The following is a 24,741-nucleotide window of genomic DNA, read 5'->3' on the forward strand; positions in this document are numbered from 1 at the left end:
ACCTAAGATCTTAGAGAAAAGCTGGCGGAGTTTGAAGTACTTGGAGGTGTAGTCTCCGGCCTCGGTCAGCACGGCATCGTAGTCTGGAAGAGAAGGGGGGCAGTGGTCAAGAGGAAACGCCGAGGAGAACATGCTGGGTGGCATTCTGTGCTTTACTAGACTGTTGCACGGGCAACCAGACTTGGTCTGGGATGGGGAGGAACTGTGGCTCAGTAGTAGAGCATCTGCTTGGCACGCAAAAGGTCCCGGGTTCAATCCCCGGTATCTCCAGTTTAAGGGACTAGGTAGGTAGGTGATGTGAAAGACCTCTGCCTGAGACCCTGGAAAGCTGCTGTCGATCTGAGTAGACAATAATGACCAAGGGGCGGGGAGGGGTCATGGCTCAGTGGCAGAGCATCTGCTTGGCATGCAGATGGTCACAGGTTCAATCCCTGGCGACTCCAGTTAAAGGGACCAGACAAGTAGGTGATGTGAAAGACACCTCTACCTGAGACCCTGGAGAGCCGCTGCCAGTCAGAGTAGACAACACTGACTTTGATGGACCAAGGGTCTGATTCAGTAAAGGCAGCTTCATGTGTTCATGGGAGCTGTTGGCTATTTACAGTTTTTCTTCTTTTTCTCAAGTACATGTTTTCCAGCCATTGGGGACACAGAGAAAAATCCAAACGATGAGTTGGCTGAGGTCAATTCCAGGTTCAAGGCACAGAACCTGGGTGAGCAGGGCTTTCTTGGGGTGGGGCCAACTTCGAATGCCTCCTCTCGCTCCGAGTCTCGCCCCCGGGCTCTCAGACCTGGCACCGGAATTTTTCCAAGGGGGGAGCGCCGCTTCCTATCAATACCCACCCCTCTCAGTCGTGGAATGCCTTCCTCGCATTCCTCCACCTGGTGTCGGATCTTGTGGGCAGCAGGTTAAGACTGTTGTTTTCCAGGGCATTCCACTGATCGGTAGCGGTTTGGGCACCTTCGTGTGTCATCTCTTGCCAATTATACAATATGTCATTTTGCAATTTTGTTAGCAGAAATTTCTCAATAAAATAGCATCTCAAAATGAGTGGGGGTTGTTTTAGAGGGTAGCTGGGTTGGTCTGCAGAAGAGCTAGATTCGATTCCAGTAGCACCTTAAACACTAACAAGATTTTGGGGATGTAAGCTTTCGACCCTCGATAGCTTAGATACCGAAAATCTTGCTGGGTCTCCAAGATGCGGGGGGGAACTGTCTGTTTCATTAAATTTCTTTACTGCCTTCGACTACTGTTGCAGATTTCTGCTGGTGGTTCGTTTGAAAAAAACAGAGTTGCGCTTACCTGTCAGTGTTATTCATTGAGTGTCTTTGCGCAGGCACACATTGGCCTGCGCAGTCCCGGGTGAGACTGCACAGAAGACACGACGATGAACTTTAGAGTTACTGACTGGTGTTTTTATGATGTCAGGCATTTCTCGACATTTATTTCATTGCAATCTCTGATTTTGTCATAACCTACGCCTCACGAACCTCAGTGGCTCACAGTGTGGGATAGAAAGGCGCAAATAAAATACATCTGATTTGTAATGTGGAAACACCTAAATACAAGCAAATACCTGTTTCAAGCTATCTGATTTATTAAACAAGGGGTTGGGGAAGGGGAGGGGAAACCAGGCCCTAGATGCCCCACCCCAGACTTATGCATGTTCCCCCCTGCGATCTTTACAGGAGGTTGTAGGTTTCCCTATCTGCCAAGACTTCCAGCAACCATTTCTTTCTAGGACTCATGCTGTGGTGTTCTGTATGAGCAAACAAATGCGGAGGCTGCACCTGTAAGCAGGCAAGATGAAAGAGGAGGGAAGGGCGGCGAGGTGCAATTATTATTTAATTGGCAATTCCCTTGAAACGTCCCTACTGCTTTCCTGGGGGGGGGGGGGAATCCACAGAACCTACATGCAGACACACATTTTAACTACGTCGCTAAAAATTCAAATCATTTTTTTTTAAAGCAAGGACCACGACTCAGCAGAAAATCTCAATTCGCTCTGGAGCTTCCCCCCAGTGATCTGAACGTCTCAATGCCGGGATTAAAACGTGCAATCTGAGCAAGGTGTTTTGCAGATCCCCCCCCCCCCGGTGAGGGCAACGAAAGCGAGTCCTAGAGCTGGAAAGGGAGTTACGGGCTGTGCACTCCTAGCCCCCTGCTCGACACAGGAGCTCCTAAATCCTAAAACCAATGGGTGGCCAGCTGGCCTCTACTTGAAGACCTCCACTGAGCGAATGCCCCTCTAGGACACTTTCAGGTGGGTATCTGTGTCGGTCTGCAGTAGAAGAGCTCGATTCGAGCCCAGCTGCACCTTAGAGACCCAACTTGATTTCCAGCGTAGCTTTCGAGAATCAAAAGTTCCTTCTTCAGCTTAAGGAAGGGAGCTTTGGTTCTAAAAAGGTAAGTCTTGTGGGTCTTTAAGGTGCTACGGGACTCGGGTCTTGCTCCTCCAGGACACACGTTCCATTCTGAGCTTCTCTCCCCAAGAGGAAATCCCAGTATTCAGCTGAAGATCCTTCTCTCAACCCCTGCTCCCTGTTGCCCTGCCTTCAGAAAGGAGATGTGTGGTGACTAGAGGCAGTGCTTTTTTTGTGGTGGTACCTCGCCTCAGGAAAACCTCTCCCCCTTGAGGCTCGCCTGGCACCTACTTCGCTTTCTTTTAAGCCCCCGAGCCAAAACACATTTTTTTATAACTCAGGCAAACAAGCTTTTGTGCTCTTCCATGTTATAACCCTTCACGTGTTTGAAAAACATGAACTGCCCCATCCCCACATTAATTATTCTTTCTCTGGAATCAGCACACCCAAGTTCCTTCAACCTTTTCTGGCAGGACTTGCTTTCCAGTCCCCGTTGCCCTCCCCTAACTCCATTTCAATTTGTCAAGGGAACAACCTATCAGTTATTTATTCAGAATTTCTATGCCGCATCTTTAATATTAATATTAATAATAATATCCTGGGTATGTCCCAGCTGAAGCCGGGCTCAGAGTGCCTAACAATCATAAAACATAATACATATGCATCTAAACGTAATACCTACAATATATAAATTAAAAAGCTAGGTAAATATATCATATTGGGAGGAGCAGGTCCTATCAAATAACAACTGCAAGGGGTCCAGAACAGCAGGCAGCCTCCTTTGCTTTCCTGGTGGTTTTGGTCGGATGATACGAACTCTCGCCCCGCCTGCGAGTCAGCCTCTTGTGCCCTCCCACATCCAAGCCAGCCGACGCATCCTTACCGTAGCTGGTGACGTCTGCCTTGTATTCTTCGAAATGCAGAGCGCCGTTCATGAAGCCAAAGTTTGTCCCCCCGTGGAACATGTAGAGGTTGATCGAGGCTCCCGACTTGAGGATTTGCTCGACTGTGTTCACCATCTCTGTGCAGGGAAGGGAAGCCCAAAGAGGGATTTAGAAAGCCTCGCCGCCAGTGACTGCTGTGATGTGTAATTACAGAACAAAGAACTCAGGTCTGCGGAGATTTCCATTTGCAACGCAGCCCATCTTCGAGGGCATTTTCCACGCACGGTGATAAGAAGACTTTCTTATCACTTGAGGAAGAATCAAACCGGCTTACAATCTCCTTCCCTTCCCCTCCCAGCAACAGACACACTGTGAGGTAGGTGAGGCTTAGAGAGCTGTGACTAGCCCAAGGTCACCCAGCTGGCTTCGTTTGTAGGTGTGGGGAAACTAATCCAGTTCACCGGATTAGCCTCCACTGCTCATGTGGAGTGGGAAATCAAACCCGGTTCTCCAGATCAGAGTCCACCGCTCCAAACCACTACACCGTGCTGGCTCTCACTCGACGGGCCTGCACTTAGACAAAATAATTAGTGCAGATAATCCATTCAGCGTCTTCTTGGAAACGATCCTGCCTCCCCTACTCATTCAAAGCATCCATATCTGAGTGGAAATTGGGAGCAAGGGCAGGAGGTGGGCATCTCTGTCCGAGCCATAAGCAAAGGACAATTTTAAATATTCAGGCATTAAAGGTAAAGGTCCCCTGTGCAAGCACCGGGTCATTCCTGACCCATGGGATGACGTCACACACCGACGTTTACTAGGCAGACTTTGTTTACGGGGGGGTTTGCCAGTGCCTTCCCCAGTCATCTTCCCTTTACCCCCAGCAAGTTGGGTACTAATCTTACCGACCTCGGAAGGATGGAAGGCTGAATCAACCTTGAGCCGGCTACCTGAAACCGACTTCCCTCGGGATCCACTCTACTCTGCATCAAAACAAGGCAGTGCTAGGGAGACCGTACGGGCTGTTCCATCCCACAAGGTGGCAAAGGTTCTGTGGCAGAGGACGGGAGAGGGAACTGGAGGGTGCAGCGGCAGCAATAAGAGGAAAAGTATCAAAGGAGAAGCATGACAGAATGGCGGCTCACCGTCGGCGTCAAAGATGTTATGAGGGCCGCCCCAAGTATCAAACCATCCAGTCCAATATTCCATCACCATCATCGGCTTTCTCTGCTGTAAAAAGCAACATACAAGGATTAAGGGGGGGTACAATCTCAGGGCATATTCAGATGTCACAAAAAATAACCAAGGCTTTTACGCCAGAAACAGCACCCAGGGTGGGAACATTTCATAGAAGCCCAGAGTTGGAAAGGACCACCAGGAACATCTAGTCCAACCATCTGCACAATGCAAGAAATTCACAACTACCTCCCCCCCAACACCCCCAGTGACCCCTACTCCACGCCCAGAAGATGGCAAAAAAAACCCCTCCAGGATTTATTTCTTATTTACATTATTTGTAGTCCGCCTCCCTCGCTTGGACTCAATGCGGATTACACAGAGCGAGTCGATACAATTGACAGGACGAGACATTCAATGAACAATGCAATAGGATTCAGGCTGCAGAACCAATCAGAAATCGAGAAGCAGAACTGAAGCCAGCCCCAAGTGTTACCATGACACAACCAAAATTGCAAACTCAACCACAGTTGAGAAAATCAAATTTAAGAACCACCTGAAAGTACCCAGGGAGGGAAGGTGGCACGGTACAGCCCAATCTCAGAAGCTAAGCAGGGTTGGCACTTTGATGGGAGACCAACAGGGACGACTCTACATAGAAGACAAGGGCAAACAGCTTCTGCTTCTCACTTGCCTTGAAAGCCCTTTCCTGGGGTCGCCATAAATTGGCTGTGACTTGATGGCATTTACATATGTACGTACAAATGTACCTAAAAAGGGGAGATGCCAACGCTCCACGGCTACGAAGAGCCTACTTGCCAGGAAACCGAAGCGGCATTGTTCGGCTTCCTCCTGCCAAGTCTTCTCCCCTTTAATTGCTTAATCGATCCCTCTGTATTAGAAAAGGAATTACCAGCCCTTCAGATATGTTAAGCACTAAAATGGATAGATGAACGCCGACCTCGTTCTGCAGATGCGACTCGGGCAAGGGGAATCGTTTAATCATGCCTCGCTGGTGGTTTTGTGACAGAGCCAATCTACCGTGAACAGGCCAGCGGTCTGTGCTCCGACAAAAGCCGTTTTTCTCCTGCCGCTGTATCAGGGCACGGCTCCATGCCAAGCAAAGGAAGAAAAGAGCTGCAACCCTAGGATGAGGTAGGTGCTGGTTTGCTTTTGTTGATCCTGTACCAGCCATGGTTTAGGAAGGGCATGGAAGGGCAGCCATGAAGGAGCTAGAAAAGATTCTTAAGTGTAAGGATGTGTCACTGGCCACCAAGATCAAGTTAATTCATGCCATCGTGTTCCCTGTTACTATGTATAGGTATGAAAGCTGGACAATGAAGAAAGCCGGTAGGAAGAAAGCAGATTCCTTTGAAACGTGTTGGAGGAGAGTGTTATGAATACCCTGGACCGCCAAAAAAAAATTCTCAAAAAAACAAATCAGTGGGTTATAGATCAAATCAAGCCTGAACTGACCCTAGAAGCTAAAATGACTAAACTGAGGCTGTCATACTTTGGTCACATTATGAGAAGACAAGAGTCACTGGAAAAGACAATCATGCTAGGGAAAGTGGTGTAGTGGTTAAGAGTGGTGATTTGGAGCAGTGGACTCTGGCTGGAGAACCAGGTTTGATAACCCACTCCTCCACATGAGCGGCAGATGCTAATCTGGTAAACCAAGGTGGTTTCCCAATCCTACACATGAAGCCATCTGGGTGACCTTGGGCTAGTCACACACTCTCAACCCCACCTACCTCACCTACCTGTCTGTTTTGGGGAGGGGAAGGGAAGGTGATGATAAGCCGGTTTGATTCTTCCTTAAGTGGTAGAGAAAGTAGGCATATCAAAACCACCACCACCTCCACCAGCTTCCCGATCCTCCATCCCATTCCCTGGTCACGTCTGAACACAACACAATGGTGAAAACTCCCTTTCAGAGAGATCGATTTCACGTCTCTTTTCACATGCCAGATGCTCTGGCTTCTTTATGCAGTTTGTCTTCTTCAGAGAAAAAACGCTCTCCCCGTTTTTACTGATAGGGGGAACAGGGATATGAGAGACAGAGACACGGCAAAAGCCCCTACAATTTCTCAAAAAGGGGAGGGGGTTCTGCATTTCGGCCTCCCAACTTTACTTACACTGTGATACAGTGGTCACAGAGCTGGATTGGGACCTGCAAGACCCAGGTTTGAATCCCCGCTCTGCCATGGAAGACTGATGGGTCCCTTTGGGACACGTTTTCCCTTGGAATACTTCCTCCTTACCTGTACTGTATTGAGATAGACCAAGATACCCGGTTCCAGCTTCTGAAAGTTCACAGTGGAAAGAGCTGTTGAAGGGGGGGGGGGGAGAGAGAAAAGGTCAAATCAAGACAAATTTTATTAATACGGTCAACTGACCAATCACATGCCAACACATCAAAATTTTCAGACTCAATAGTTTTGAACCGCAGAATCACAGACTGCCCGTGCAAATAAAGGTGTAAGATCAATAAAAACAACCCCTGATTAAAATTATCACCTCAAATTTGATAATATTGTAAAATATTCTAACGATCGTTCTCTAATAAAGTTCTGTGTATTTTTAATAGCAACAGAACAGAACTTGGCAGTTTGGAGTGTAAGCTGAGGGTCTTCTCCTAATAGGAGCTTCTTTGCCAAAAGCTCAACTGACTCTTCAGGGAATTTACCAAGCAAGGGGGAAATAAGCTTTGATCTAACTTTGTGGTAGAATGGGCAACATATCAGTGCATGTTTGATGGTTTCAATGTCCCGTCCCACACAAAGAAAAAGGTCAAGAAATTTATTTCACGATACGAGACAATACAATAAACTTCACTGTTTGCGGCCGAAGGCAATTACAAACTGTCATATAAAACCTACCCATAAATAACATTAAAACAGTCTGACCAAAAAATGCTAGTCATTAAACACATTAAATGCCCTGATTAAATACATTAAATAAAGGCATTAAATGCCCTGATTAAATTTCACAGAGTAGACATGGCTCTATAGTGGAGCCTGTTCTTTGCATGCAGAAGTTCCCAGGTTCAATCCCCAGCATCTCCAGTTAACGGGCTTGCCATATCTAGTAGTGTGCAAGATCCTTTTCTGCCTGGCACCCTAGAGAGCTGCTGCCAGTCAGAACAGGTAATACTGAGCTTGGCAGAAGGCAGCTTCACAAGTACAAAAGGTAATCCATACCTTCATGCTCCACTCAGCCCAATTCATTGGCAACTGGCGTTAGGGACTGTTATTACAGCCCTCACTTTCTCCTGCACCTCAAGCCCGATTCCTGCCTGCATGCACATCACTCGGGGACTAGAAGATGACTGTATGAACTGACTGGGTAAAACCGCCTTGCATTTGAGGAGAGAGGAAAGTCACTGGTGTTAAGAGTCACACTTGCAAGCTATTACGCAATGAAGCCCAGGAAAACTCCCTGCTGGAGATGCTACCAAGCATGAAATGCAATTTGCCTGAAGCGTAGGATTCATGTCCAGTAGCACCTTAAAGATGAGATTTCCAGGGCACAAGCTTTCGGGAATCAGAGCTCTCTGACTTTTTGAGAGTGCTGATTCTCGAAAGCTTATACCCTGGAGATCTTGTTGGTCTTTAGGCGCTGCTGGACTCAAATCTTGCTCTTCTACTGCAGGCCAACACGGCTACCCACTTGGAACTATTTGCCTGAAGGATCTGACCAAGTTGGGCCATGTGTTAGATTTGACCTCTTAGGCCTCCCTCCTGCATCGCAACCTCCTGCCCAAAACTACAGTACCCAAGATTCCCTGGGAGTGAAAAATCTTAAATCCAGTTCACTCCTCTAGTGTACCTATAGAATCATAGACTTGGGACCACCAGGGTCATCTAGTCCCACCCCCTGCGCAATGCAGGAAATTCACAACTACCTCCCCCCACCCAACACCCCCAGTGACGCCTACTCAAGATGGCCAAGATGCCCTCCCTCTCATCATCTGCCTAAGGTCATAGAATCAGCATTGCTGACAGATGGCCATCTAGCTTCTTCTTAAAAGCCTCCAGGGAAGGAGAGCTTACCACCTCCCGAGGAAGCCTGTTCCACTGAGGAATCGCTCTGTTAGAAAATTCTTCCTAATGTCTAGATGGAAACTCTTTTGATTTAATTTCAATCCGTTGGTTCTGGTCCGACCATCTGGGGCAACAGAAAACAACTTGGCACCATCCTTTATATGACAGCTCTTCAAGCACTTGAAGATGTTTATTGTATCCCCTCTCAGTCTTCTCTTCAGGCTAAATATACCCAGCTCCTTCAACCTTTCCTCATAGGACTTGGTCTCCAGACCCCTCACCATCTTTGTTGACCTCCTTTGGATATGTTCCAGCTTGTCTACATCTTTTTTAAATTGTGGTGCCCAATCCTCACAATACATTGTGAAAAAGCTAGAGGTCACATTTCTAGCTTAAAATGCTCAGTGTTACAAGCCCTGCTTTCAGGGGGATGTACCAGAAGGATTAATTAGCACTTGCATAGCAATTAGGGATACTGAGATAAAAAAGGATGCATGCCAAAGTAGTCCAAAAGAAGCTCAAGTTACGCTGGAAGAGCCTCCTCATTTTAGCTGCCGGCCCACAGCAGTGGCTCATGCAAATCACGAAATCTGCTCAGGAAGGTCCGTGGCCTAAAGCGAGGAATAAACCGGCCACCTCTCACCGTTTAAAGCCTACGCTCCCCTAACCAGACGTCCCGACAAATGATGGAGCCGGTATACTAACAACTAGCTGCAAGCTTCTGCCTTGGATGATCAGAACAAAGAAAGGCTGCCCGACACAGAACCGGAGACAAGGATTCTGGCTCCTGCTAGAGCAGGGCTCTCCAGTGTTTTTGAGCCTGCGGGAGCTTTTGGAATTCTAACAGAGGGCGGGGGCCTCAATCACAAAATGGCTCCTGCTGGAGGCAGAACCAACCACAAAATGTCCGGGAGCAAGGTTATATGTGTGTGTTAAGTGATGTCAAGTCGCTTCCGACTCACGGCGACCCAATGAATCAGTGTCCTCCAAAATGTCCTATCTTTGACAGCCTTGCTCAGATCTTGCAAATTGAGGGCTGTGGCTTCCTTTATAGAGTCAATCCATCTCTTGTTGGGTCTTCCTCTTTTCCTGCTGCCCTCAACTTTTCCTAGCATGACTGTCTTTTCCAGTGCCTCTTTGTCTTCTCATAATAGGACCAAAGTACGACAGCCTTGGTTTAGTGATTTTAGCTTCTAGGGTCAGTTCAGGCGCGATTTGATCTATAACCCACTGATTTGTTATATATCACTCTAATAGTACTTCTTCAGGGAGGGAAGGCAGCATGGTATAGCCCAATCTCATCTGATCTTGGAAGCTAAGCAGGGTCAGCCCCAGTTAGAACTTGGATGGGAGACCACCAAGGAAGTCCAGGGTCGTGGCACAGAGGTGGGCAATGGCAAAACCACCTCTGTTCATTTCTTACCTTGAAAACCCTACGGGGTCACCATAAGTCGACTGTGACTCGGCAGCACTTTCCACCACCACCAATTGTCTGACTAGGCAAAGCAATCTCACACGTATGCAGCAAGGTCAAACCCAAACCCCTATCTGGTAGGTGGAACCACAAAGAGACTTTAAAATAAAAAGGCTGGGTCGAAAGCCAATAGGGCAAGAACCAGCAACCCACAGGTCTATGTGCTAGTGTCCTGTGGGGGGGGGGGCACTGATCTCCACTCTGCCTTCTGCACAGACATGAACAACGCCTTGCAAACTCTCGTTGTCTTGCTTGCAGATGGGACCCTAGAGACTGGGGGTTCTGCTTGGGCAACCTCAGCCTCCACTGTGTTTCCAGGCTTTGGGCTCATAAGAACGTAAGAAAGGCCCTGCTGGATCTGACCAAGGTCCATCAAGTCCAGCAGTCTGTTCACACAGTGGCCAAACCAGGTGCCTCTAGGAAGCCCACAAACAAGACAACTGCAGCAGCATTCATCCTGCCTGTGTTCCACAGCACCTAATATAATAGGCATGCTCCTCTGATCCTGGAGAGAATAGGTATGCATCATGACTAGTAGCCTTTTTGACTAGTAGCCATGGATAGCCCCCTCCTCCATGAACATGTCCACTCCCCTCTTAAAGCCTTCCAAGTTGGCAACCATCTCCACATCCTGGGGCAGGGAGTTCCACAATTTTACTATGCTCGTCTGCTGATTGGAGACATCAATTTCCAAGAGTGCTCTGTTCCCATGATAAAACAAAATGCCAAAAAATGTTCCCAGTAGACCCACAGGTCCTTGCAGAAGAAGGAGGCCCTCTATGCAAACCCCAGAGAACCAAAGGCCAGCAGAGGCAGAGCCCTGGCACGGACCCCTGCCCATCTTTCTCCAGCCAGCCATTTGCGGCAGGTTCCCCCCCCTCTCCCCACTGAACCCCATCCCCACAACCTCTTCCCTCCTCCAACTGTGCGTTCGATCCCCCCCCCCAGCTCTTGGCGTGTTCCCGCAGCCACCTTGCCTCCGCTGCCGCATCGCTCAGAGAGCGCTCGTTATTCTGCGCTCCTGATTACTTGACATGTTGACTCTAATGAGCAGATTGTTGTGACATCCCCGGCTCGAGCTGGTATCAAGGCGCGCACGTCAGGCGAGCCCCGCCGGAGAAGACAACTCCAAACAAGGAAGAACTTCACAGGCAGTAAACAGTGGAGGAGGCAGAGCGTGGAAAAGAGGGTCCCCCGTTCATCTCCCCCCCCCCACCGCTCTCCCACTGGCAAGGAAAGAGTGACCCCTTGTGGACAAGGATGGAAAATGCCACTGCAAAAAATGATGGAGCAGGCAGACTGGTCCCTAGAGGAGAGGAGGAGAAAGAGGAGGGAGGAGGAAGAGAAGGAGAAGAAGAGTTGCTTTTTATATGCCGACTTTCTCTACCACTTAAGGAAGAATCAAAACAGCTTACAATCACCTTCCCTTCCCACGACAGACACCCTGTGAGGTAGGTGGGGCTGAGAGAGTGTGACTAGCCCAAGGTCACCCTGCTGGCTTCATGTGTGTAGAAGCGGGGAAACAAATCCAGTTCACCAGATTAACATCTGCCGTTCATGTGGAGGAGTGGGGAATCAAACCCGGTTCTCCAGATCAGAGTCCATTGCTCCAAACCACCGCACTTCACCACTACACATCTGCTGAAATGCAAGAGACTCCTAGATGCTCGCCAGGGACCCACTAAGTCACCTGCGCTGTGGTTTCAGATGGCCCACGCGATATGTACATATCAGGGTTGTTTGAGGTTTACAAATCTAGCTTGCAAGGAAGCTCCCTGGCAAATAAGTGGGAGACTGGGGCCCACAAATGCTAATCTGATGCAGACCGTCAAGCCTCTAGAAAAGAGGGAGGGTCCAGTAGCACGTTCAAATTTCTGGCAGGGTGTGAGCTTTTGTGAGCTACAGCCCACTTCTTCAGATCATGAAAGCTCATACCCTGCCAGAAATTTTGTTAGTCTTTAAGGTGCTACTGGACTCTTGTTCTTTTCTACTGCTAGAGACAGAACATGGCTACCCATCATGATCTAATCCTAAAGAGAGTTACTCCAGTCTAAGACCATTGACATGAATGGGTTTAGACTGGAGTAACTCTCCTTAGGATTGCACTGTAAGGCATACAATTTCACACTCTGCAGGTACAGGTTGAGTATCCCTTATCCTGACTGCTTGGGGCCAGAAGTGGTCCGTATTTCAGATCTTTCTGTATTTTGGAATATTTACATATACATAATGAGATATCTTGGGGATGGGACCCAAGTCTAAATACAAAATTTGTTTGTTTTATATACAGCTAGAATGTGAGTCCATCTATCCTTCAATAGAGAAGAGTGAATTAGACACACAACGACAGGCCTCTGTAATTTAAAAAGTCTAGGTCCATCCTCACACTTTATGACCATTGGTCGCTGCCAGTGTTAGGGCAACCGATGGAGGGCAGCGGTCCCTAGACAGGAAAAGGAGGGCACCGGGGAGACTCCAAAGGGTGGCAGCATTTCCCAACCGTATTTTGAGTTGGAACGAGAGAGGGGATGCAGTTCCACTCTCCCAGGAATGGTGGACTGGCTTGAATTCTGAAAGACATGTTTTTCACAGCTAGCTGGAGCTGTCCTCACCCAGTGTGGTGTAGTGGTTAAGAGCAGTAGACTCTAATCTGGAGAACCGGGTTTGATTCCCTTCTCTTCCTCCTTATGAGCGGCGGACTCTAATCTGGAGAACCAGGTTTGATTCCCTTCTCCTCCTCCTCGTGAGCAGCAGACTCTAATCTGGAGAACCGGGTTTGATTTCTCTTCTCCATGTGAGCGGCGGACTCTAATCTGGAGAACCAGGTTTTATTCCTCCCTCCTCAATGTGAGCGGCAGACTCTAATCTGGAGAACCAGGTTTGATTCCCCCCTCCTCCACGTGAGTGGGAGGAGAACGGGGTTTGATTCCCTACTCCTCCACATGAGTGGCGGACTCTAATCTGGTGAACCGGGTTGGTTTCCCCACGCCTACAAGTGAAGCCAGCTGGGTGCCTTTGGGCTAGTCATACTCTCTCAGCCCCACCTACCTCACGAGGTGTCTGTTGTGGGGAGGGGAAGGGAAGGCGATTGTAAGCCGGGTCCATTCTCCTTAAAATGTAGAGAAAATCAGCATATAAAAGTCAACTCTTCTTCTCCTTCGAAATGAGCTGGGAAACAGTTTCAGGAGGAGCTTCAGGTGAACCGTGGCGTTCCTGCGCCCGCCAGAAAGCACTATGTCAGGGCAAGGGGATCCAGGCTTGGTACAAGCAGCAAGATAATGCCACCCACTGCCCTTTCGAGCTCTCATCTTAATTTACAGGCCCTTTCTGGAGAAGCAATTCCCAGCCTGTAATTTCAGCGTGCACAACTTTAATTAAACCATCAGGTTTTAAGCTCCAGTTTAATAAGAGAAGGGAGCAGCGAGTTGTTTAAGAAAATGTAAATGGCTTGCGCCGGTGGAAAATTGTTTTTGATTTTAAAACACAAAAAGCAATTTCTAACCATTAGGCTTAACCCTGAGAGGTTTTAAGTGTTACAGCTTTCTGGCTAAAAACCAGCCACCGTTTCAGATAAGACCTGCATTCTGGATAAGATGTTATTAATCACATCTTTTTGCTTTTTAAAACCTATGCAGGCTTTGCTAAAAGAGAGAGGTTGCCCCTTTTGGGGGAATAGGGAGGGGGGACTGTGTGGATTCCTGTACCGTACAGGGAGGCCGACTACATGTAGTCTGTAATTATATTTTTTAAAATAAACCAGCTTAAATATTTAGCATAGTGTAGTGATGAAGAGCGTCGGACTGGTATCTGGAAGACCCAGCTTCGAATCCCCACTTGGGCCATGGAAGCTCACTGGGTGACCTTGGGCCAGTCACATATTCTCAGCCTAACCTACCTCACAGGGTTGTTGCAAGGATAAAATAGAAGGGAGGAGAATGATGCAAATCATTATGGGGAGAAAGATGGGGTGAATCAATTAAATAAACAAATGTATCAAAGCAGAAAGACAGGTTGTACGTTTTCTAATAATCTATGGGCCTGTAAAACTGAGCGGGGTGTAGTTTGTTATACTATTTATATTGTTTATTATATTTTTTCTTATACCGCTATAGCATTAGTATGTAGTTTGTTATACCGCTATAGCACTAGTGTTTTAGTGATATGTTAAGGTTTTATTGTTAAATTCTATTTAACTACATGAAATGTTTTAAATTGTTTAGAGTTTTGTTAGCCCCCTGAGCCTGGCCTTGGCCAGGAAAAGGCAGCCTAAAAATCAAATAAATAACAATAATAAATAATACACCAATATCACACACTCACATAAATCCATTTTCTCATATCAGAAAATACAAATCACGTGTGCAACACATAAATAAATACATGAAGCTGCCTTATACTGAATCAGCGATACTTTTTTCCTGGAGTTTGGTCCTTTAATTGTGCTGGGGGGAAAAAGAGACTCTAACAAAGATGTGACTGACACAGTGTATAAACCAGGGCCCCCCAACGTGGTGCCTGTAGGAGCCATGGCGCCTGCAAATACCTTTCCTGGTGCCCAACAAGCATTTTTAGGAAGTGGGCGGGGCTAGATAGGGCTTTTGCCCTGTAAGGCTTCTGATTGGCTGTGCAGAATTTTTTTAATGTTGCTTTGGCAGCAGCTGCCACCACAGCACCAGGACCTACACTGTGTTGCTGAAGGTAAGCTGCGGCAATCCATTCTGTGGCAGGCTCTGGCTCCTGCAGCAGCCATTTTGTGGCAGCCCTTTTGCTGCTGCACCCGCCATGCCGTGTCACAATTTCAAATGTGCCTGCAGGTCGGGGACCCCTGGCACAAACCAATCTGTTTGCCACCTCCATTGCTTGGCCCGTCTTGTCCTGCCCCACCTCAATACACCATAGTACTACGTACCTCCTTCCACAAAGCCTGAGGACAGCCCGTCTTTATTGTCTGAGGTCATCAGCATCTCCACAATCCCCCGGCTTATCAGGGCCTGTGGGGAAGAAAGAATCACCACGTTGGTACTCTAGTTTCAGAAAGCACCCATCTTGGTCTGAAGTAAAAGAGCAAGATTTGAGTCCATCAGCACCTTAGAGATCAACAAGATTTTCAGGGTTTGAGCTTTTAAGAGCCAAAGCTCCCTTTGTCAGATACAGATACACATTGGTACTCATCATCAAGGGACCCAATACCAGCGTACCTGGCTGTGTCCCGGGGGCCTTCCATGTAGGGTTCCCATTTGCCCAGTGAGGGCGGACAATTGTCTGCCAACTCACCAGGCTGCCCACTGCCCCTCTGCTGGCTGGCAAGCGAAGTAGGCCAACTGGGATGGGAGGTGGCAACCTGCACGCACGCTGCACCGCCGGCACTTCGGGATTACCCCAGAAGTGCCAGTGACACTCTAGCAATTCCCCTGAAACTCTATGGTTTCCATAGAGTTTTCGGAGGAAAATTGGTAGAATGTCCCGTGCACACCTGAACACATGAAGCTGCCTTATACTGAATCAGACCCTTGGTCCATCAAAGTCGGTATTTCTATTCAGACCGGCAGTGGCTCTCCAGGGTCTCAGGCAGAGGTCTTTCACATCACCTACTTGCCTAGTCCCTTTAACTGGAGATGCCGGGGATTGAACCTGGGACCTTCTGCATGCCAAGCATATGCTCTACCACTGAGCCACGGCCCCTCCCCACTTGTGCTCATGTGCGTGCAGGAGAAACTGCCCCTCATCGCCGCATGGATGAGGCTCCTGCCGGAGGCCAGGTAGGAGCTGGCAACCCTACTTCCAGAACCAAAAAGGCTGCACGTGGTTTGTTGACTAGGAGATATCAATCCCAATCCTAACCAATCAGAAGGCTTGGTACTGGCTGTCAATCACTGGAGACCATATAGCACACCCCTGTTCATCTCCTGGGCATGGGATGTAAGCTTACAGAGTCCCAACTATATTCAGTCCCAGACTCAAACAGCAAGGTTTCTGGTTCAAGGCTTCCTTTGATTTTACTTCCCCAGCTGTCATTTCACGCTCTGGCTTCTTTTTCGGCTGCTTATTATTGATCAATCATTTTAATGCTGTTTGTATGGTTTTATTGCAGTATTTTACTTTGTGAGCCAGCTTGAGCTGGCCTTGAAAGAGGTGGCATATACATTTTCTAAATAAACTCTGTGTGTGTGTGTGTGTGTGGAAATAAACACTCATGAACAGAAATGCTAAAGAAAAGCGTTGACAGCAGACGATGCATGCAATAAACACATTTCAAGGGATTACAGGGAAAACATTGATCGGTGGCCGGAAATCAAGGCTAGCAATCGCGACTCCGGATAATGAGGCTGCAGGCTTTTTAAGTACATGCACTTATAAAAACAGCAGCGCCTGCTTAGAAGAGGCATTCCCGCCTGCCTAAGAGAGAACGGTGGAATGCCTCTTCTGGGACAGTGACTGACATAGCACATCGCTTATAAACTTTCTTTCTTTCTTTAACATAGTTTTCATTTCACAGAACAGTTCTTTCTTCTTCTCTGTACGTTTAAGACAGACATAAATCAAGTCAGGCCTTTAAACTGTTGACAGCCCTAATTATACGAAGCCACGACATTACTTCTCCCTCAGCAGAATACTGTGCTGCTCTCTCTATCTAATACACCCTGACTGCACCCCAGGTTACCATTACTGGGGAGATATTATTATGTGGCCTCCTGAAAAACGCTTCACTTTGCTAACTCGATCATTCCCCCATCGTTCCAATATTCCTCCAAGTCTCCCGGTCCTCCGGTTCATAATCCTTTTTCTATGGGGATGAGGGTAAAGAACGTCACGTGGTTACCAGGCCAAAGCAACCTGGCTCCTTGCTTGAGCGGTTTATATTAATACCGCACATCATGTTGGGCTCCTGGTAAGATTGGGGAAAGTTTCCACCAACTGCAGTGAAGGGAAAGTCTTTGCCTCTTTGGTGCATTGCGCCACTTCATCCTCTGAAAAGGAATGACTGAGGGGGTGTACCGCCGAGCAAACGCCCAGCCTGTCTCCTCTCACAAGAATATCGGTACCGCGGGAACTGAGGTTGGCTGAGGCTGTTAATAATATCCTAAATTGTATCATTGCACTCCAGTATCGAGTGGCGTGTTAAAAATAGAGTGCATTTGGCAATCCCAAACGCTGGTCAAGGAAAAGCTCGGGGGACAACAGTGCAATCCTAAACAGAGCCAGCGTGGTGTAGTGGTTAAGAGCGGTGGTTTGGAGTGGTGGAGTCTGATCTTGAGAACCGGGTTTGATTCCCCACTCCTCCACATGAAGCCATCTGGGTGACCTTGGGCTAGTCACAGCTCTCTTAGAGCTCTCTCAGCCCCACCTACCTCACAGGGTGACTGTTGTGGGGAGGGGAAGGGAAGGTGGTTGTAAGCCGGTTTGAGTCTCCCGTAAGTGGTAGAGAAAGTCGGCATATAAAAGCCAACTCTTCTTCTTCTCAGCCCACTGAAGTCAACGAGCTCAGAAGGGTGTAAACCCTGTTAAGGATTGCACTGCAAAGTAGCCAAAACAGGAGGGGCCTTGGCTGGGTGAATGCAGATTGGATGGGGAAGAGTTTCGATTGTTAAAATGAATACACGAAAGCAGCGGTCCCCATCGTGGTGCCCGAGGGTGCCATGGAACCCGCCAACACCTTTTCTGGCGCCCGCCAAGTATTTGCTGTCAGTGGGTGTGGCCAAGCGGGGCTTTTGCCCAGCAAGGCTTCTGACTGGCCATTGGTGATTTGATTGGCTGTGCACATTTCTTTTAAGGCCTCTCAGCCTGGCCTACTTCACAGGGCTGTTGTTGTGAAAGAATGGAGAAAGGGATATGTTTTAAGCCACTTTGGGTCCCAACAGTGGAGAAAAGCGGGTTACAAATAAATAAAATGCAACAGTCAACCGTCAAGATTTCAACAAAAACAGGAAGAGGCTGCAATTTACAATAACAAACGGCACTCTGAAAATTCTACACATGTACTAAGTCTGGAAACGGCACGGCAGAGGGAGGATTGTTCCAATACCAATAACCATTAAACCATAAATGTTGCTTTTGGACAATTATATTACTTAAGAGAATTGAGGTTTTTTAGAGGAGGAAAAAACCAGCATTGTCTGCATGTTGTTGTGGGTTGCAAGAACTGCAGACAGAGACGCAAGACACGTTGCCCTGCAAGCCACAGATGCAAGAGAAACAGAAATAAAAACAGTGCAGAGAGGCCCAGGTGTGATCATTCAGACTGGCAGATCCCAAAGCTGATCTGAATTCTTGCTTGTGTATCACACACAAAATGGGCGTTGGTACAAGCCACCTGCTACAGAGGTCTAGAAACCAAGAACATCAGATCATGTGAAAAATACCCAGTGTGGAAACGGCCTGCAGCCAGATCCGGATGGACTCTCTTTGCAGAGGTCGTCTCAGTCCCCTTCAGATGAGCCGGGTTGATGTATTTATTTAGTTCATCGATACCCTGCCTTTCTCTCCCACTGGGGACCCAAAGCGGCTTATGTTGTTCCCCCCTCTTCCATTTTAGCCTTTGGTTAGTATGTGGATGGGAGACCACCAAGGAATTCCTGGGCTGCTATGCAGAGGCAGGCAATGGCAAAGCATCTCTGAACATCTCTTGCCTTGAAAACCCTATGGGGGGCCCATGTCAGCTGTGACTTGGTGGCAAAAAGGGGGAGGGAATTGGAAGGGGATGCTGGGAAGAAGAGTTGGTTTTTATATGCTGACTTTCTCTACCACTTAAGGGAGAATCAAACCAGCTTACAATCACCTTCCCCACCCCACAACAGACACCCTGGGAGGTAGGTGGGGCTGAGAGAGTGCTATTAACCCAATGTCACCCAGCTGGCTTCGTGTGCAGGAATGGGGAAACAAATCCAGTTCACCAGATTAGCCTCTGCCGCTCATGTGGAGGAGTTGAGAATCAAACCTGGTTCTCCAGATCAGAGTCCACTGCTCCATACCACTGCTCTTAACCACTGGACCACGCTGGCTCTCCAGACGGAACCATCTTCATCCAACCTCACTCAGAATGATGTTATTATGCGAGTCTCAAAGCTTCTGGCTATGCAAAAGGCAGAATGGCAGGTAAACAGCTCTCCTTCGGGATAGCCCTTGCCCCAAAGCAGAAATCGCTTCCCGAGAAAGGGCTGATTAGCAAACGGCGGCTGGTCTCTAACGAGGCTCTTGGTAATTAAAATCTTGTGGCGGTATCGCCTTTGAACCAGCCAAGAGGGCAGGGCTCGGAGTGGATTTGCCAGGCTAAAAATGGCCATATTTGGGTGTCTGCCGCCTCCTGTTGCCCGCCTCAGAGGCCTGGGCCGAGGCAAGATCTCTGCTGGCAGCAGAGCAAAGCATTAGTAAAATTAGTCTGCCCGGCGCTGAGCTTCAGATTACAGGGGTTTACGAGACAGCTCCGGCTGTGCAAATAATCTCCCACGTGGAAGGTCCTGGCGCGGACCACTGGGCCAAGGCTTTGGCCCTACTCGCAATGGGAAGGTTCCAAAGGCCCTGAAGGTGTCAAATCAAATCAAATTTTATTAATACGGTCAATTGACCAATCGTTCGTTAATGCCCCAGAGAATCTAGACTTGATAGTTTTGTACCGTAGGGATTACAGACTGCTCGTATAAATAAAGATGTAAGATCAATAAAAACAACCCCTGGTTAAAATTATCACCTTAAAATTTGTAAAATTATAAAGTATATTAACAAGCATTCTCTAACAAAGTTCTGTGTATTTTGATAACAACAGCGCAGAACTTGGCAGTTTGGAGCGTAAGATGCGGATTTTTCTCCTAATAGGAGATTCTTTGCCAAAAGCTCAACTGGCTCTTCGGGGAGTTGCCCTGAAGGTGTCAGAGGAAGCCCCTATCCTTTAATGGGGGCTTCTCAGTCCTTTATCGGGCCAGCCCCTCTTTAAAAGTTGGGATTCTAAGGGGATCCCCCCTTCCCAGGAAATATTTTAGGGCAGGACAAAACTCCCTTCTAGAAGAATGATTAAGTTACGAAATGTCTGTACTTCATCAGAGTTTCGCTCAAGGCGGATTGCGTTTAAACAATACAATTAAAGGGGTGACTCTGAGCTTCTTGAACTGACACTCAGGTTTGAAACTTGTTAGAATAAAATAAACTTTTAGAATAAAACAAAAGAGTACAATGCTAATTCCCAAAACGCGAAAAGTGAGAGATGCCCGGGCTGAGGTTTGCTCGCGAGCAACATCCTGGAAACTTCCTCCCCCCTCCTTTAATTATTCAAAGTGCTTCTATCTGGTGCTGTCTTCTAGAGCTCTCAAGGCAGCCATCCAACTATTATAAAATATAATACAATGTCATAACTTGTAAATAAGAGCACAACATGAAAACTGCATGTATAAACCTAAGTGCTCAAGGAAAGCAATGCAATAAAAAACTGTTCTGTGGATGTTTTAAGGGTGTTATGAATGTTTGTACGGTTTTAGGGGTTGTTACCCGCCTTGAGCCGGCTGCGGCCGGGGAAGGCAGGTTAGAAATACGACAAATAAATAAACACCTTGCAGGGTTGTGGTAAGGACTACTGGTATACCACAGCTAAAGTGCTCTGAAGTTCTCTCCAAACATTATTACTGCTAAAAAAATGCCATCTGTGTAAGTTTTCTTAATTATTAAAAACAATCCACCTATTCCAAGGCAAAGTCCTGGTGCCAAAAAAAGAGACTCTAGGACTAACACACAGTGGGTCACTCTGCAAAACTTTGCCAGACCTCACTTTCCGTTGAAGGGACCTCATTTGCCTGATGTTACTTCCAGCCAAGGGAGAAGAAACAATTACATGGAGCCGGAGACATTTACGCTGAGGCTTTAGAAGAAGAGGAGTTGGTTTTTATATGCCGACTTTCTCTACCACTTAAGGCGGAATCAAACCGGCTTACATTCGCCTTCCCTTCCACTCCCCACAACAGACACCCTGTGAGGTAGGTGGGGCTGAGAGAGTTCGGAGACAGCTGTGACTAGCCCAAGGTCACCCAGCTGGCTTCATGTGGAGGAGTAGGGAATCAAACCCAGTTCTCCAGATCAGAGTCCACCAAAGCTTCCGAACTCTGATTCCAGCCGTATGCAGGGCACAGAGGGAAAAACAAAAGACAAAAAGGTGCAAGCAGAAGCAGGAACAGTGACAGGGAGGGAGGTCGAGAAGAAGGCAGACGGTCAACGTTACCATTTTGATGTACAGCATGTAGTTTGGGTCTTGGGCGTAGGAGCCGTATTCGTTCTCCACTTGCACAGCTATTATCGGCCCCCCTTTCTTGTACTGCAGAGGGGAGAAGGCAGCATCAGCTAAGCGCCAAGTCTCAGGGAGATCTAAGCCCAACGTGAAGAGTTACCCAAGCGGAGAGGCTATGGCTTGCAGAGCTGAGCGTCTGCTTGGGAGGCAGAAGGTCCCCGGTTCAATCCCCGGCATCTCCAGATAAAAGGTCCAGGCAGCGGGTAATGTGAAAGACTTCAGCCTGAGACCCTGGAGAGCCTCTGCCAGTCTGAGTAGACGGTACTGAGCTTGATGGTCACTTAAAACAAACAGAGCATGCACAAGTGACTAAACCCGCAAATGTCTGGACCCCACTTCCCCAGGTTATACACTCTAAAAATTATGTAAGCGCAAAATATGTATACTTTTATTTCAGGATAAAATCTAATACCACATATAAGGCATTTCAACAGCCTACCAAACTGACATACTCATATAACACAGTAAGACCTAAAGTAACACAGTTATATTGGTTCTTGTAGGTTATCCGGGCTGTGTAACAGTGGTCTTGGTATTTTCTTTCCTGATGTTTCGCCAGCAGCTGTGGCAGGCATCTTCAGAGGAGTAACACTGAAGGACATTGTCTCTCAGTGTCAAGTGTGTAGGAAGAGTAATATATAGTCAGAAAGTTGTTTCCTTGAGCTGAATCATTGTCCTGCAAAAAGTATCAAAGGTAATGTGCTAATCATTGTCCTGTAAGTATCAAGATAATGTGCTAATGAGGGTGTGGTATGTTAATATGGAACCATTGTATCCTGAAGTGATCTGTTAATGTGTGAAATCCAAAGCTAATCTGCATGGCTATTGTTGACTGTAGTCTTTATACTTTGACCATACACGTTTCAGCCATACAGCCTTCTTCAGTGGTCTAAGCAATCAACATTCCAGACTTATGTGTGCGTTGCCAAGAGTATTTTTAGAGCATATAACCTTGGGCCTTGGATTTTAACTTTTGTTTATATTTTCTTGACCTTTTGGGTACTTAATACTGGTGTTTAGAGTTAAGTTCCCCCCCTTTGTTGTTGGCGTAGCATTGTGAAAAAGCCCAAATCTCACAAAAACTTCCATGCAGCTCTCACGACAACATAGGTGGCAACCAGACTTGGCAGCAGCAACCACGAGATTCCCTCTCAACTACACACCTGCAGAGGAACCACTCTGCGCATCAGGTGATCAAAGTACGCATCCATGGCCTCCGTGAAACCCTTGTAGGTCGTCCTCAGTTGCATGTTGGGGTCTTGGAGCAGCCAGCTAAAGAGGAAGAAGGCTTATTGAGGGGGGTGACAACCAGCACTCGGGAAGAAAAGAATCGAAGAGGCATTGCCGGGCAGGCCAAGGAAATACAAAGATTTCCCTTTGGAACCGAGCCCAGAGGTTTTTCTCGCTTCCCCAGGATACTGCGCTGAGTTTCTAACAAGTTAATCTCTCCTTGCTGTTCCTGAGTGTTTTCTTACTAATAATTTGGTCGAGCGGAGGTATGAAAATGCAAGGTAGGTTTCAGCATCCAAGAAGATAGTCTCAGAGGGTAGCTCTGTTGGTCTACAGCAGAATAGTTAATATTTGAGTCCTGTAGCACCTTAGAGACCAACAGGCTTTTCAGTGTATGAGCTTTGACTCTCGAAAGCCTTTACCCCCCCCCCAAAAAAAATCTTGTTGGTCTCTAAGGTGCTACTGGACTCGAATCTTGAGTTTGTTAACTACTCTATACAGAGGGCTTTAGGATTTGACTGGTCCGGAGAGCTTTTGTTTTAAATCACATGAACACATGAAGCTGCCTGATACTGAATCAGACCCTTGGTCCATCAAAGTCAGTATTGTCTGCTCAGACCGGCAGCAGCTCTCCAGGGTCTCATGCAGAGGTCTTTCACATCACCTACCTGCCTAGTCCCTTTAACTGGAGATGCCGGGGATTGAACCTGGGACCTTCTGCATGCCAAGCAGATGCTCCACCACTGAGCCACGGCCCCTCCCAAGTCCTCCCAAACTGCAGCAGAGGCTGGGTACCTAACTTTTAAACTAAGCAAATACAAAACTGAATGCAATTAAAGTAGGCTCAAGGCAGTTCCTTGCAAAGTTGGACAGAAGGTGGGAGTGGACACAAATTGCAACGGAGAGGTGCCAGGCAAGGATGGAGCTGAGAAGAAGAAGAAGAAGAAGAAGAAGAAGAAGAAGAAGAGATGGTTTTCATATGCCAATTTTCTCTACCACTTAAGGGAGAACCAAACCGGCTTACAATCGCCTTCCCTTCCCCTCCCCACCACAGACACCATGTGAGGTAGGTGGGCCTGAGAGAACTCTAAGAGAGCTGTGACTAGCCCAAGGTCACCCAGCCGGCTTCATGTGGAGGAGTGGGGAAACCAACCTGGTTTCACGAGATTAGCGTCCGCCACTCATGTGGAGGAGTGGGGAATCAAACCTAGTCCTCCAGATTAAAGTCCGCTGCTCGAAACCACCGCTCTTAAACACTACACCATGCTAACTCTGCAGAGGCTCAGCCTCAGGTGGAAAACAACAAGTGGAGAAAAATAAATGTGAGACTAAGGCATGCTGCCCCTCCACCACCCTTGGGATCTGGTAACCAAGAGGTATTCTAAGCACCTTAGGACACCCCATGTGCTCTTCAAGCCTCCTGCTAGATGCTGGGCACTAAAGAGAGGCGGGAGTATTCCCTGCCCGTCAGCATCACGAGTGGGTCCCAGGGGAGGTAATGAAATGAACCCAGGTGCAAAGAGAATCCAGAAAACAAGCTGTTGGCATTAGCAATTGGCGCTTTTATACAGGGAGGGGAAATGGAGGCACCTGGCGGATGAGCCAAGGTCACCAGGTGACGTCAACACAGGCTTCTTGACTACATTTCCCAGTCTAAGTTGAGCTGATTCACGCACTGCAATACTCCTGCAAGGACAGCGCGCTCGAGAGCAAACAGCACGCAACCCGTCTCCAGACTGTCGAATCTGATTGAGCATGGATGCCCAGGTTATGAGTGTGCAACCAAGGACCGGTGCACAACCTTGACCGTAACGTGCAATGCTAAGCGCATGATAGCTATTTTCCCAGTGCAGAATTTTGAAACGACATCAGAAAGATTCCAAGGAATCAAGTTTGGGGTTCATTTTAAGTGAGTTTCTAGTTTTGTTTGTTGTGAAAGCAGGATTTAGAAGCACGCAGGCTGCGCCTGGAAACAGTCTGTAGGGTTCCGGAAATGAGGTTCCTTTGCATTTTTATTTACTTTATTTATAGCCTTTCTCCCTGAGACTCAAGAAAGATTACAGAATTCAGCAATGCCATAGGAACAGTATAAGACATATAATAAACACCGACTCAGGGCCTCGAAAGGCTCTCCTCTCCACCATTCCTAATGCGTGGCATTTCTTATCTTTCCTGTTGGCTACTTGTTGCAAGTCCCGGCGTTTCAAACGAATTTGCAAAATCCCAAAATGGGGAGTTGAAGCAAAGCATGCAAATTGGGGGGGTGGGGAGGAGAACGTATCTATTTGCATTCTTCCCTTC

At 47.6% G+C, this 24,741-nt stretch overlaps 1 protein-coding gene across 1 annotated transcript in view; it reads right to left on the reverse strand.

Annotated features, from left to right (window-relative positions):
* Positions 1-24,741, reverse strand: part of LOC130486747 (beta-galactosidase-1-like protein 2) — a 61,079-nt gene that overhangs the window by 12,728 nt on the left and 23,610 nt on the right. Inside the window, exons 5-11 of the mRNA XM_056860013.1 lie at positions 22,374-22,482; positions 21,145-21,237; positions 14,854-14,935; positions 6,689-6,753; positions 4,394-4,478; positions 3,248-3,385; positions 3-83 (exon numbers count right to left, since the gene is read on the reverse strand). Of these exons, the coding sequence (XP_056715991.1) occupies positions 3-83; positions 3,248-3,385; positions 4,394-4,478; positions 6,689-6,753; positions 14,854-14,935; positions 21,145-21,237; positions 22,374-22,482 (653 nt within the window). The remainder of the gene's footprint in view (positions 1-2; positions 84-3,247; positions 3,386-4,393; positions 4,479-6,688; positions 6,754-14,853; positions 14,936-21,144; positions 21,238-22,373; positions 22,483-24,741) is intronic.

This window comes from Euleptes europaea, chromosome 14, assembly GCF_029931775.1.
Source record: "Euleptes europaea isolate rEulEur1 chromosome 14, rEulEur1.hap1, whole genome shotgun sequence".
Classification (NCBI taxonomy): domain Eukaryota; kingdom Metazoa; phylum Chordata; class Lepidosauria; order Squamata; family Sphaerodactylidae; genus Euleptes; species Euleptes europaea.